This window comes from Pleuronectes platessa, chromosome 24 (genome assembly GCF_947347685.1).
Source record: "Pleuronectes platessa chromosome 24, fPlePla1.1, whole genome shotgun sequence".
Taxonomy (NCBI): Eukaryota; Metazoa; Chordata; class Actinopteri; order Pleuronectiformes; family Pleuronectidae; genus Pleuronectes; species Pleuronectes platessa.
Window position 1 is genome coordinate 8,684,547 of NC_070649.1, and position 15,199 is coordinate 8,699,745.

General features: G+C 40.9%; 1 protein-coding gene across 1 annotated transcript in view; it reads right to left on the reverse strand.

The window, feature by feature from the left end:
- Positions 1–2,759: 2,759 nt before the first annotated feature.
- pudp (pseudouridine 5'-phosphatase) overlaps positions 2,760–15,199 on the reverse strand; it is a 32,771-nt gene continuing 20,331 nt past the window's right edge. The window contains exon 4 of the mRNA XM_053417140.1: positions 2,760–3,670. Coding sequence (XP_053273115.1) covers positions 3,494–3,670 — 177 coding nt within the window. The 3' untranslated portion in view covers positions 2,760–3,493. The remainder of the gene's footprint in view (positions 3,671–15,199) is intronic.

The window sequence follows — 15,199 nt, forward strand, 5'->3', positions numbered from 1 at the left end:
CACGCCTCTCTATCCACATTCTGTTCGGTAGCCCCCCCTAGGCCTGGAACAAATAAAAAAGTTTACAGTTTAAAATAAGGTCATCTATACAATGTCTCTCCCTGGCGTCCAGTGTTTTTTTTTTTTCTCCCAACTTTGCCTGTACAGGAGCTGCTTGTCTGAGACCTGATAAAACTCCGGATATAAAACCTGACATTGAAGATGGATGTGTCCCGCGGCCACTCTCGCCTATCAGTCGTGAACACAGCCGAGGACAGGGGCCCGGGAAACGTGTCAGGGAGCTATCTCTGCCGCCGCTCCCCTTGCCCTCTTCACTCACAGGCAGAATTGGCGACTGGCAGAGATGGGAGAGAATGCAAATTTGTTTTTTTTTCTCCCCTTTTGGTTAAAAAAAAAAAAAAATCGCACATAGGGGGCGACGCCTCAAGCCCACTTGTATGTTTTTTAAACAGGTATCCGGAGACACCCTGAGATGTGAGGACGTCACACGGCTGACCCGGTGAGATTGCAAAATGTCCCAGGGGTGGCTGTTTATAAAGTAGGGGAAAAAAGCCAGTCCGAAAAGGTGGAAACCATTATCTTGAAATGGGTCACAGCGTGTTAAAATGAGAGGAGAAAGACGCCGAGCTCCACAACTCAACATCACAGGCTGGATTTCAATTTCAAAGAGGACAACATGCTGAAAGGCACAAGTGCTCTTCCCAAAACTCTCTGTCAATCGGAACACAGACTCTGACCCTTGTGAACATGTTCAATAGCAGCAGTGGAGTCAGGGCAAGCAAGGTGAGCAGTGCTTGATTAGAAATGGAGCTAAAAATAGAATAAGACCAATTAGACAAGAAGTTGATTGTTGATAAACAAATTATTGTTTTTTTTACACTTTAAAGATGATTTTTCTCTGAGGCCGTGGATTCAGGACATAGGGAGACACAGGGAGAGGCAGCCTGTAATATTTTCACTCAGTCTATAAAAAAAAGTAACATTTATTTTCCATTCATCCTGGGTTTTAGACAATGGACTCATGAAACTCTTCCCACTAAGAAACTTAGTGTTAGTCAAACTTCTAATAAACGGTTGAAATAACTGTTTTATGTTATACAATTAAAATTAATTACAAATTATTAAAATGTATATAAATCTGTTATTTTTATTATTTTTGTCATAATAGAATAAAAGACCAATTAGACAAGAACTAAATGGAAGTACATGGCAAGCTACACAACTTATGTTACATTATCCTAAAAAAATGGTTACATGAACATCAGAAGGTCCACTAAGTCTGACAACCTCCTTAAAATTGGATTAAGTCTTTTGAATGGAGACATTTTAGTCTGGTGTTCTTTTTCAGGCAGCCTCCACTTTGAATCTACATTAAAGCACATGCATTCCCTTTTAACACTTAAACCACAGTGTGATCAGACTGTAAGCCGCATGCATACGCCAGTACAGGAACTTCACCTCAGGCAGGAGAGGGTGAATGATATGTATAGCTCCAGAGAGAGGAGGGTGTGAGCAAGAAACGGGGGGGGGGGGGGGAAGAGAAAGAAATAGCTGAGGAGATAAACTCGCTCTGTGGGTGAAATCGGATTTCAGCGGCACCGGGATCCTCCGGCGGGCCGTTAAAGCCTGCTCAGCAAGAGGACGGGGTACATGCGATTCGTAGTATGAGCAGAGATGAAAGAGTGGAGGCAACTCAAGGCCTCTGTACTGGATTACACTGTGGGGTGGTGTCGACTCCAAACTGATCCACTGTATGTGAGTGTGTGTGTGTGTGTGCGTGTGTGTGTTCCAGGAGCTGATCATTTTAGTGGAAACATCCAAATGACCATGGTAACTGTGCTATTACATGCAGCATTACATTGTGGTACATACATTTCGTGTCATTTGGGAGTTGAAATATTTGAAGTAGAGCCAAAAAAACAAAACAGCATGACCCCATGTTGCAAAAGCCAGTCAGCGCTGAGTGTGAAACTCACAATTGACCAAGAATTTCATGAAACCGACTCCGGTAAGCCTCAGGTAGCATTGTATAGATTGATTGTCAATTTCCTACGTCTCCAGGTGGCCTCGTGGACTCACACTTGACCATGCTGCCTTCTCAGGCATTTCCATAAACAGGACCATGCAGCAACTGAAGTCAGTGGCTTGAGTAGTGTGAGTCAGGGCTTTTAACACAAATCATCCTGTGTCGAGAGTAAACGCAGCATAGCTGTAGTGTAACACAAAAGCCCTGCACAAGTTTAAGCACTCATAATTGCAAGGGGCAAAAATGTACTTGTTCAGCTTGTGACATTTTGAGGCAGAGGCTGAACCTGACGGGTACATCCGGTTTAAGATGTAATGATGTTTTTCATGTAATCCACCACTGACCTCCGTGTGCATCTACTTGCGACACACACTGACCACAGGCTGGTGGTACAGTCATAGAAAGTAGGAACAAATGTAATTTGTTTTGAATTAAACCTGAGCTCAACCCAAGCCCGAGGCTTTTGAGCTCATCGTGGCCGAAACCCAAGGCAAGCCAACAATGCAACGAAGCTTTAGGACTCGGTTTGTGGTAGCAGAACTCTTGTATATATTATGCCAGCAAAACAGGTGGTCAAATGCTGTTTATTTCCTTTTTGAATCCTACAAACTAAAATGCTTGCATGCAAATTCAGTTCATGTTTAACCTGAATGTCTCCGACTCAATAGGGAAACGGCAATGTGCTGAAAGACTAACTAACAATCATGCAAACATTTCGAATGATACCCAACCGCAGCATGGACTCGTTTTATTTTGGAAATGCTCACATATGATTGTCAGTGTCGGACATCCAAGACAGTGGGGCTTTTTAAAGAGAATAAACCACAGTTTTTATTGTGAAAACAACACAATAAATGATCAGTAAAATGAATTTCGAAATGTGCGCTATGCATGTGTGCCAAAATGTGGGGGTCTTTTAAAGTACAATGGAGGGAAAATGACATTCACATTTTTAGACCCAGTGCCCCTGTTTCTCTGTATATTTTAAAGACACCCCCTGTGAGCTATTTACAGTGGATGGATTACAGCTTGAGTTGTAGTTTGTGTTGTTGAATACATTTGTAATGTTTAAGCAATGCAAATGAATCCCTGTTCACTTTGGCAAAATGGTGGAAGAAGATAGGGAAACAGATATATAAACCTCACCTATGCCAAGTGACACAATATGTGTAATATATCCAGCAAAAGCTTTCAGAAAGGAGTCCTGAAATAGATTGCTAATGAACTGGCCTGAGATCTAACAGCTTACTGGTCTTCTTCAGTGACGTTAAGTCTCATCTATCGAATGATTGAATGTCATTAACTGGGAAGAAAAAACAAATAACATCACTTTATACCCAGAGCAGGGTAAGGCATGCAGGGAGGAAGTCAGCTTGTTTTTTCCGACTTGATCATCACCGTGGAATAAGAGAGGAGTCGGACGCACAGACTGAATTATATGGTGTGGTTTCTGACGGGCTTTCAGGCTCAGTCATACGCCGGCAAGCCAAAGAGCTGCGGCCGGAACTCCTCCATGCTCCTGAGCCGCAGCGTGGCCTCCTGGGTAAGGCTGGGGTCTAGGTTGTCATCGGGAATCATCACCACCTGCATCCCTGCCGCCAGCGCCGCCTTCACGCCGTTGGGAGCATCTTCAAACACCAGGCACTGAGCAAGGACAAGAGAGAGGAAAACAAAGTGATATTATCCTATAAGCCTATTAGGTCTACAGGATTCCACCCCTGCAAACGCTGCAGAGCTGAGAGCGAAAACAAACATGGGCAAAACGGGGGGAGCAGGCCACCATTTCCATTTTCAATGTGATGAACTTGACACTGCTCCGAGCAGTGTTGTTTACCGCTGCCAGGTGAAATATCCATTTAATCTTCAATTTGAAGAAGGGTGCCCCCTGCAGCCCTGCTTCATTGGCTTTGTTTACAGTTTCAGAAATGCTCTCTGACTCCCGAACCGATACGAGTTGTTGTGCATATCAAGAGGCTGGACACACTTTAGGTTGATAAACAAGTTCTTGTTTTTTTTGACACTGTGAAAGATGATTTTTTTCTGAGGCCGTGGATGCAGGACATAGGGAGACACAGGGAGAGGCAGCCTGTAATATTTTCACTCAGTCTATAAAAAAAGTAACATTTATTTTCCATTCATCCTGGGAAATGTGTCTGTGGTATATTCCTACCAGTAACTCTGAAAAGACATGACTTTTATTTTGTCATTTGTTACTTCACTATCAAAATTGCTTCGGACAGGTGTTTCGATTTCATAATGAAAAAAATAATAAAAGGAAAATAGCTTTCCCATCCACGGGCACGTTTTAGACAATGGACTCATGAAACTCTTCCCACTAAGAAACTTAGTGTTAGTCAAACTTCTAATAAACGGTTGAAATAACTGTTTTATGTTTTAAATCCAGCAAATTAATATAAATCTGTTATTTTTACTATTTTTGTCATAGGTAACATTGCTGCTCTGTTTTAGTGGATCTCATAAAAAAAAAAATTATGCCTTAAACATTTACTTAGTGTTTTTCAGTTACATCTTAAATTTGTATGCAACTTCATCAAATAAATTCAATGTAAAAGGTCATATTTAATGAATTGTTACCTATCATGTTGAGATAGTGTCGTTAAATCAAATATCTTGAGAAAGATTAAATAAATAAGCATATTTATACATGAAACTTGTGTTTAATGTAGATATTTATGTATAAATATAATTTTATTTAATTTATTCACACCAACTCAATATGATAGAAATACTTCGTTAAACATGACACTTTATGTTGACCCTGCTCCTCTGGTGGACAAAGAAGTTTTACTGCTCTACAATTTGTCACGATACTGTTTTTCTGTGTTTTCACATCTCAGAGGCAGCAGTCGGTAAACAAGCAAATAACACAGTCTGTGCTTGATCTTCCCTGTGGAAGATGTGCAGTAAGTTTGAAAAGTCTCAGACGGAACATTATTCTCACTGCTGTCAGATAATAAGGCTAGCAGAACTGCCCTAACATATTCTGGTCTGCTGTACGTACCATTAGTTAACTTGATGTTTGGCACCAATCTACTAACTTGTCCCCAAAACAGTTTCATCATAATCCGAATATTTTACACTTCATTGTAGAGCAGTGTGAATCGCCCTCACCGAACAATTGACCTATCTGTCACAGTCAGACTGGCCATCAGCAGCACAGGGATCAGTCTTGCTATATTAGTGGCCCGATTGACCATCAAAACAATCACTACGTTTTTACCATCCTTGGCAGGAAGGGAGGGAGGCGGACCTCAGCATACTCCAGTGTGCATTAGAGTGAACTCTGTGGACGTTCAGTGAGCTATCACAATAATGATCCCTTACAAATAGGTAATGAGAGATAGTACCTCACTAAGGTGGCCAGCATAAGTGCATCTGATTAGGATGTTTTTATTGGTCAAATCACTTTTTGATGATTCAGAGTTAAACAGTTCGTCAACAACTGTAAATCCCCACTTTGACCTGTGGAATTAAAGGACCAATTTTGCACAATTGTCACCGTAGCCAGTTTTCTGGATTTTACCCGCAATCTTTGTTTCACACATGCACAAAAACAATTATTGTTGTACGTATTAACTTTGCTGCGCCGGTGCTCCTCACAACACCCATGCTGTATTGTTTATAGTGGAATGAGGCAATGAGTTGAGGCTTTGGTGATGGTGGTGGAAAGGTTCTGCTGCTCATGCTTGAAAATAAGTGATCAGTGCAGACTGAGTTAAGTAATATTGACCACAATTACGATTAGTTAGTGCCTGCATTATCAATAACTTAAAAAACAGTTTCTTTGTAAAGAAGTTACTGTCACAGTGAATCTAGTCGGTTTAAGTCTTTGGAAGTGGATGTCGTTTGTGAGGCAGACCTGTGTCAGGGTGACGTGCCAGGCCAAGTGAAAAGACGGAAAACACGAGGCTAATTTTGCGTCTGAATCATCTGCTGTGCACATGTTCAACAAGGACATTCCAACAGCTGCAGTCAAATGAATACGGCTGAACCTTCACCAGGAGGTTAATCAGTTTTCAGTATCCGATAATCGCATTCAGAAGTGTGCTGAAAGGAAGAGAGAAGGCGCCAAGGCAAAGTGCTACAAGGCTTCGTTCATACCAAGTATTTCACAAACCTTAAAGCTGGGCGCAGAAGCAAGAACGCTCATATTTACCCAAACACCTACTCAACAACATTAGCTTCTAGCTCATTGTTTATAGGCAAAATTGAGATTGATTAAAAAATAATTGTGATGACATTTTCATGTTTTGTATGAATGGCTAATGAAGGTCATGGCCAAAAAAGGTTAGATTAGAGTCAATGGCGTGCAATTCACGTCCAGGGGTCCGATTCAAAATGAAATGACTTGGTGCATTATATTTAATGCTGAATTGAAATTGGAAATTGCCAGTGCAGTATGTGGCATTCAAAACATGGACAGGGTAGGTATCATAGGTCAAATATCTCATTCAAGGGTCTTCACAGTGAAAGTAAAGCCCACGTTTTCAATTATATTACACAGAGTTGCAGCCAGATCCAATACAAGAACATAAAATGCCTCCATGCTGCTCCAGTGGTGTGATCCAAGTGTCCGGAAGCCCCGACATTCAAAATCGACTCGAACACTGTTTACCCCCCGAGACTCAAAGTGTTTAGTGGACTCCAACACTTCACCCACCCCTCCATCGGCACAGTGGTGTGTAAATAATGGATTTCATCTTTGGGTTAACTATCCTTTAACACCAGTCAATATTAATTTCTTGAAACCGGAGCCACCACTTGTTCCAAACCTAAAGCTCATTCAGTGGACTGGACGCGATAAAACTATTCTTAACCCAAAATAAGAGAGACTTTAGTCATGAGGACAAAAATGTCACATTTCAGTTCACCACTGAGTGAGTATCATACTAATATTGTAACTGATATAGGTATACGTGTATATATAGCTGCTGAGAAATGACACCTAATAAATCAGCTGAAAATAAGCAAGTACTGCATATCTATTAAGTTTTGGTATCTGATGTCTTGACTTAAAGGTAGGGTTGGTACGGAGATTCTGAAGCACTTCATCTTAGTCTCTGAAATCCCCTCCACATCCTGATGGGCATCAATAAATAAAGCAGCTGTCTCTGGCCCTCACGTGATTGTAATAAACATGATCAATCATTTTGTTGGGACAGAATGAAATGGTTTGCTGGCGGTTCTATCTGTCACTAAACAAACCTGCCTGCGCATGGCCGCTGTGTCCACAAACCATCCATCCACGCATTAGCTTCAAGGATTGCTTGTGTGTGAGCTGAATCCAATCCCTAATGACTACCTATACACCCTGGATAAACCTGCATTGTATGTATAAAAATCAATGTGGGGTTCTATATCTGTATATTTTTGTCTTTTCATGCTGTATTTTCATTGCTTCTTTTTGTCCACACAGTTTTGAAGTGGCCAGACGTGTTTCACAGAGAGGTCTAAACACTATTGTTTCGGCAATAATTAAACCACAAAGTGACTTTAGCATGAATTTGAAATGCCTCTTTGTTTCCTTTATTACCAACATTGGATAGCGAATTCATTACTGGGTAAAAACACAGCTTTAACCTTTGTGGTTGAAACGGTACTTCCGTGTGAATAAAGGAAACGGCCGTAAACTGAGTGGAGAGCCCTACAGAAGGAAGCGAAAGCTCAAGCCTGAAAAGCTCGAGGACCTTTGTTCATCTCAACTCTAATACTCAGGTAGAATAAAGGGGGCTCCTCGAGTCTCTTTAAATCCTAATTGACTTCTGTGATGTCACTAAGCCTGAAACTGGATGATGTTGAACAATGCAAGCGGAAACACAGAGTTCACAACAGAGGGCTCGTGCTAATTCCCTTGAATGGGAGCAATTAAAACTAGTAATTACCCAATGAGCTGGCGAAACGACCCTTTAATCTGCCTCCAATGCGCTGTATTGAAATGGGTGGACGCCCATTGACAGCTCAGGTGGATTATAAATGGAAGTAAGAAAAACATTTTTATAGTTGAATAATGATATGTCTGTACCAAGTATGTGAAAAAACCCAGTCACAGATACATTACAAGGACTGCAACCGAATAGCTAAAACACAGTGTTGCCTGATAGTGGGAGGTTGTGGATGATTACATTACATCATATTAAGACCCTGACCCTGATCTAAAGCTTATATTGATCAGATTATTCCACATCATGTGATACTATATGAAAAGTGACCAACAGCTGATAGGGGTATATACAGGGCACATGCAGGGTACCCATCACCCCCCAAATGCTTTTCATTAATTTTCAATATGAGGAGCATGATCCTGTTGCTGGACTGTCACTGACATTGAAACCACTGTCAGTTTTGTTGCTAATCTATAGTTTCAAAATAAAAGCTCTTAAATACAGCAGTTAAACAACTGTTCCTGGTCTCTCTTTCTTCACCTCCACACATCTCTCTCTTTTATCCCACTCTTTCAGCCCACCTCTTTCCTCTCACTTTTTTCTCCAACAACTCAAGTGCGTGCTCATTCTCGGAACTTTTGGGTTTCCCTGTAATATCCAGAGGGTTTGATCTTACTTTGAGCAGTGGTTTAAGATCATTTATTTTGTGATTAGGCTCTGTACAAATTAAAAAAGTTATATAATTAAATAGTCAAATTAGAGGATGAACTGTGTCTTTGTAAGGTGGGTCTCCATATTGATTCTCCATTGTTGTCATATGTTGACGTACGGAGGAAGTCTCACATGGCAATATAACATGACTGTCCAAAGTCTCTCCGTTTAACTGCGTTTTTCTACCTCTTCCCCCTCACTACAATTTTGTTTTCCCCCACTTTAGTTAGTTGCTCTATTAAACCATTACAATCAGACAACAGTCATAAACTGTCTGAATAATTGATAGGCTTCTTCTTTATTCCTCCCAAGAGTAAACACATCAGTAAAATGTAGTCCATAATCTGGGTTAGTATCAAATTAATGCGCTTTTCCACTGAAGAGTCTCAAGAATCCATAACCAGGGACTTCCCGGAACCATTAAAACCATTCTAATGACAGTCGTGGCACTAATGGAGCTAGTAAAAGCCAGTTCGGGGCACCGTCATCAGCAAGCATGAAATAAGCATTCATAAATAACATTATTTTCAGGCTGTGTTATGTCCCTTATTCTGACAGATTCCAGTAGTGTTTTGCTACAGTAATGCTTGTTGTTGTCTGCTCCCCCACCAGCACAAGTCCTAATTTAGTCTTTAGTTGGTGGAGAACAGCGGAAACAAAACAGAACCTCTGCCACTTAATGCACATTACATTCTAAGCCCCTACTGTGGTAAAAGGTGTTAACAGGCTTTCCCTTCTGTGATAATGGTTGCTGGAATGAAATTGAAGATATTATTTTCAAGCAACCGAAAGGGGGTTTAAGCGACTTCGATCATTCACACATAAGTAACATGCTTTTTGTCTGATTCCAGATGAGTGTGTCTAAAGACGTTCATATAAAACTACAGAGACAGACTGAAAAACGACAGGACAGTCACTGATTGACGATGAAGACTTGTTGGGAGAGATTGAGACACAGAGAAAAGCATCTCTCTCTCAGCTCACGTACACACAGAATAACCTCTTTTATTGGAAGGCAAAAAAATCGATCTGTGATTAGTCAATACATGTTAGGGTTGGGCGATGAGACGAATACATATAGTTTATCGGCGACTGGTGCGTGGGCCATTGTTGGTTGTTGTTCTGTTTTATTGGTTAATTGATATTGTTAAGGAGATATTTATTTAGCTAATATAATGGTCTTCCTCCTCGAGACTTATCCTCTCAACGTATTTGTTGATGGTTAGTTTGTTTGCAGCCACTGTCACAGTATCAAGTCTGATCCCCACACAATGATTGAGACTTTTATTTAATTGGTGCATATTCATCATTCAGCCAGTACTTCATCCGCTTGTTCTTACCACGCACACATACTGTAAACTCAGACAGGGAGAAAACAACATAATTTGGTTTTAACACACACCAATCACATTTATAAAGAGGACAAATTACTTAATTCGGCTCTCTCAGCTTGCTAGTTGCATCCAATTTAAGGCCAAAAATAAATCCACAACAGGAGAATTTTTACTCTAATTTGCAACAAGCTCTTTTGTGCATTTGCATTGTGTACAATCCACAATCAGGAATTCAAATAACTTTCATAAACGTTTTTTAGTTGTGATGACGATATTTTGAAGTTTAAAATGAATCCGTCTGTTGCTTTCAGGACAGATGTGACGGAGAAGAAATCAGTAATCAGTTCTGGATCGTGTCAGGAGAATAAAACAGGATGTACGTGGGTGTGTCCCACTGCAAGGTGCGGGGTTGTGCTGCATTTTTAAATGCTGTCGCAAAGAATTGTGGGGCGGCATTTTCTCATTTCCTTTCACAAAGGATGGCCCGGTGTTTGCTTTGCTAAAGGAGACAGGTTAGGAAGCATTACGCCTCTTTTCTTTACAATTAAGAGAATTCTAACAGCTTTTATTATGGTGGTGGCTGAAAAACTTCCAGGTCATTTCACTTAGTTAGGAAGGTTCCCAAGCAAAATGGAGTATTCGAGCGGCACCCGAGTCTATTTGAAAAACAAATTAATCCAATTGTTGTTGTGAGAGAACACACTGAAGTACACACATGCCTGCCACAGCTGACCACATTGCAGTAAGAAACCACCGCAGCATCAGTAGCTGAGCACTGCTGACTATGGCCCAAAACCATTTCCCAATAGAGGCTGTCACACAAAGAGGTGGTGTTCTGCTTGTTAAACAGCCAGCCACAGAGCAACACAGCTTAATATAATGCAACAAGGTAAATCCAGCGAAGCTCACCTTTCCAACAAGTTGGGAGACAAGAGTTGAACTGCCTTTGCATGCCAGCATAAACCCTCATAACCCAAATTCAAAGTACATCAGAAACAACACATTGACATTGACCATTGAACAATTGGGCCAAAAATCATTGTGTATGTTGATTAAAGGGCAGTTTTGAATGTTTATGTTTTTTGTTGTTCATTTTAATGTTTATGTCCCTGCTTGTGCTCATGTGAAACTGCATTGCTTAACATTAAAGATAGACAATCGTCGTTAAAATGAATGATAAAAAATTCTTACTGCGTGGGATTCTATTTCAGAGAAAATTACGATTTAAAAAATGTCATTACCACGCGTGAATTATTAGTCAAACTCTATAATAGAGAAACACTCAAATTCAAGCAACATAATAACAAACTGTCATTAAGAAACTGTTTCCACAGACACATCTTTGTCACAATGACTGTTCACCAGCTCAGAGTCTGACTCTGACAATACCAGGACAATCTGATGTAGCATTTCAAAGTAAAAGCCCTTGGAAATATCATATTGTGACTGTTTTGGTGGTAGCAACAGTAAAGGAGATTCTTTTGGCATTAGACATTGAAAAGATGGCAGAGGGCAGCTAGTTACTGGGCCGCCCTCTTGTTAACCAGTCTAGTAACCGTTACATCAACAAACAGGGTTTGCATAACCAAAAAGGTTGTCTGGAAAGGAGTCAAATTCCCAGCCTGCATTATTGACCCCCAGTCCGTCCCTGCTGTTAACTGAAGATCTTCCAGGTTTATGGATTTTCCAGGTTTAATGGAGACATTTGAAGAAGTCACCTTGGGATTCTCGGAAATGCAACAGTCACTACTTTCCGACCACTTTCAGAGGAAACTATGTATTAATCATGTTAATTCATGGATCATGATGTTTATTGTTAGTTTTGGCACAGACAACCCATCACACCAGGTGGAAAATAACTTGATATAACAAAGCGCAAGCATTATTTACCATATATATGAGACCCAAACTTAATTCACAGCCTAATCTCATTTTCTTAATCCAATGTAGATTCAGTCAGCGCTCAGAAGCCATCATTCATCATTAAATGTGCATACACCCTCAAATCGATAATACAACTCTCAGGGGGACGGAGTGTTGAATCCAAGATTGCAGCTCTGTTCAGTTACCGCTGATGGGTAACTGATCAAAACAGCACCTCTCCAAAATAAACAATTTTCCACTTTTGAAATTGGACAACAAAACCAAGTGACCTGGATAATCTAAACAAAACAAAAAACACTAAGGACCTCCTGAGGCTTCGGGCATTTCTGTCAATTTCATTCGTTATTGCAAAATTCAAACACACACCAAGGCCTTTTAGGAAGGCATTAAAAGCTAAAAGGTATGGGGAGAAAAAATTTTCTATATGCAAATAATTTCTCTTACTGTGTGGACAAAAGATACCTGCATCCTAAATGGCATATTGCAGAGGTGTCATCGAAAGAAATAAGAACCGCACTAGTTTCAGTTGGGCTTTAAACACCCACGTTAATCCATCACCCCTTTGTTTGGATTGAAGGAATAAACAGCCTTGTTTCAAATAAAGAAGGGAGGGCCATACAAGTTCTTAAGAGTCTTTCAGAAAAACAATATGAAGCCTTTTAAAGTTTGGTCCAGAGCGATGCTGACTGGTCTCCTTTCCGTCCCTCTGTGAGGAGACACAGCTCCTGCTGGTCCTCGGCTTCATAAGGTGCCATAGAGGGTTTGAAACACATCCACAGACCCGCATCCCAAGCACATGAAAGATTCAGCAGAGCCAGCATGTGTGGATTCACTGTGGACCCAAAGGTGAATGTGACAAGACAAAGGGGATGAAGGGTGAGGCAAAAGCCGTAAAATGTGTGTGTTTGGTGTGCACAGCTACAAATGCGCACCTTGGCTATTGTCTCCAAAAACAACTGGCCCACTAACACAGACACTGTCAACTCCCTAAGGGGAGCTTGTTGTGGCCAGATGACAGCAGCCAGTGCCTGCATGCTGGGATTTGGAGAGGATCCAGCCCTTGTTTGGCTGCAAACAGTGCTGCTGGCAGTGGAGTTGAATAAGGACGCCTCAACAATGAGCGGCTGCCCTGATTGAGCGTCTTCTACATTTTAGCTGAGTTCACAGGCATCAGGAAGATCATGTGTTTATGGGAAAAGATCAGACATGGGGTTTGAACCGGAGCGGTCAAATGGTGTTGAGTTATTTACTCCATCGAGTGGACATGAGTCAACCTTCCGATCAAAGAATACAATCCCAGCTATTTTGTGTAGTTCTGTTAGCAGTCCCTGGTTAACCTATTTCTATATTTCTTTTTAATACTTTATATTATCCTGCTTCCAACCTTTAATATTCTCTAAATTCTGATCTGCCGTGTTAAAGTGGAGGAATGGGAACCACTTACCACTCTATTGATTGTATAAAATGAATGATGCAGCCTTGGGAATTACAGAGCTTAAAACTAAATGTAGGGGGGGAATTGAGAGTGGATGCCTAGAGTCAAAACAAGATGAGATGATTTTCATATTATATTTAAATGTGTTCTATGATTCAGTACGTACTGATGTAAAATGGAAATAATCCAAGGGAAAGTTTTCTATGCTTAAAAAGAAGATATTTAGTTTGCTCAATTTGTGTTCACCATACGCTGAGACCCATAGAGAAAATAAAGACCAGGCCTGAAGTAGGAGGTGCTGAGATAGTTGTAAAACCTACTTAACGCAGATTTTCTATGGAATCTATAAAAACATGCTGTGTTTAAGGCAAGTGATGCATTATTACATGGAGTAAGAGGAATAAACATAGAGATCTCTCTGTTTTCCACATGTCACTCATTTTGCAAACTGTCTGCACGTGCCCAAGCCTGATCTAAGTTTGAAAGACTCAAAGGGGAGTGCATGGAACCAAATCCTTATTTAGCTGTTTGCCCATCAACAATCCAGTCTGCTTGACCACTCTTAAAACCTGCGTATGAATAGGCAATGAAGAATTGCAACTTTTACAGACAATGTTGCATCAGCGAGGTTCCCCGTCTTGTGGTTTCGAAACTTGATGCACTGACATCAGGTGCAGCATTTTTGGCAGTGGCAGGTTTTCAGGTGATTGTTTGGCATATCTGGCACAAACAATTTTGGAGGGGTCATCGTTGCATATTAACAATCTACTACAGCGACCAGTGAAGAGAACCCAAGGATAGACGAATCAGCTGTAACAGGCTGGGAGACGGACCAAGAGGCTTTGTAGGACACTCGCTCTACAAAGTCCTCAACCGATTGGTCATTACAAGAGCGGCATTAAATATGAGCAGAATTGAAGAAAAGGCCATACCATTACACAGAGCTGTTTGCAAGATGCATAGCGACAAGGTATCTTAATTCTCGTTCTGATCTCATCCATCTTGTAGTAAGAGATGTCAAGTTGGCGGGAAACAGAATGATCTGGTCTGGTCTGGCCTTTAGCCTAGCATTTAGCCTACCGCCTAGCCCAGCTTGCCTCCCTTGCTTGTTCCCTCTCCCTCTGCATAAACATGGGCTTTTGCAGCCAGACTGTCGTAAATCATTGCTCTGACCTCATGGGCAGTCCGCCCCGAACACAGACATTGAGAATACTTAATGGAAAAAGCCTATTTTCTCCCTGATTGTCTCATCTGCTGTTGTAGCAATATTAAAATAAGACAGTTTCATAACCAGATAAAAAACTCTTCCCGGTGATTGATGATAAAAGACCAAAAGCACCAGAGTCACATAATGGATAATGCATCCCAGCAAATTCAGGACCAGGTAGACACACACACAAACATTGGTGGCGAAGTACCTAAAAATCTAAATCCTTTTGACGAATGAAAAATCGGATTCATTCAAATCCAGGAGAAGAGGCTTCCTTACTATTTTCATTCCTATTACTACTTTGCTCTGTTCGGAGCTCGATTGATTTCCTCTTGGTTCCGTTCTTTTAAGATGTATAATGAAAATGCATCACCCACAAACTAGATGAGAATATTCACTCCAGTTATTGGTCAGCCGTGTATGGGGCATGAGGAAGAAAGCAAATACAGGAGGGTGGCAACCTTTTTCCTTGATGCTAGTATAAGATTGGACTTGAGAAACATTATCTGCTCACTACTACACAACTACACAAGCTGCTATAGTTGACATCTGTCCAAACAAATCACACTTAGGGTCCAAGTGTGAAAACGCTGTGAGTTCTAACTTGTATAACCCTACATTTAAATCAAATGTATCTATTAATTTAAGCCAACCAGTTATTTATTGCATGGAATAGCTGGGAAATATGACTGCAGA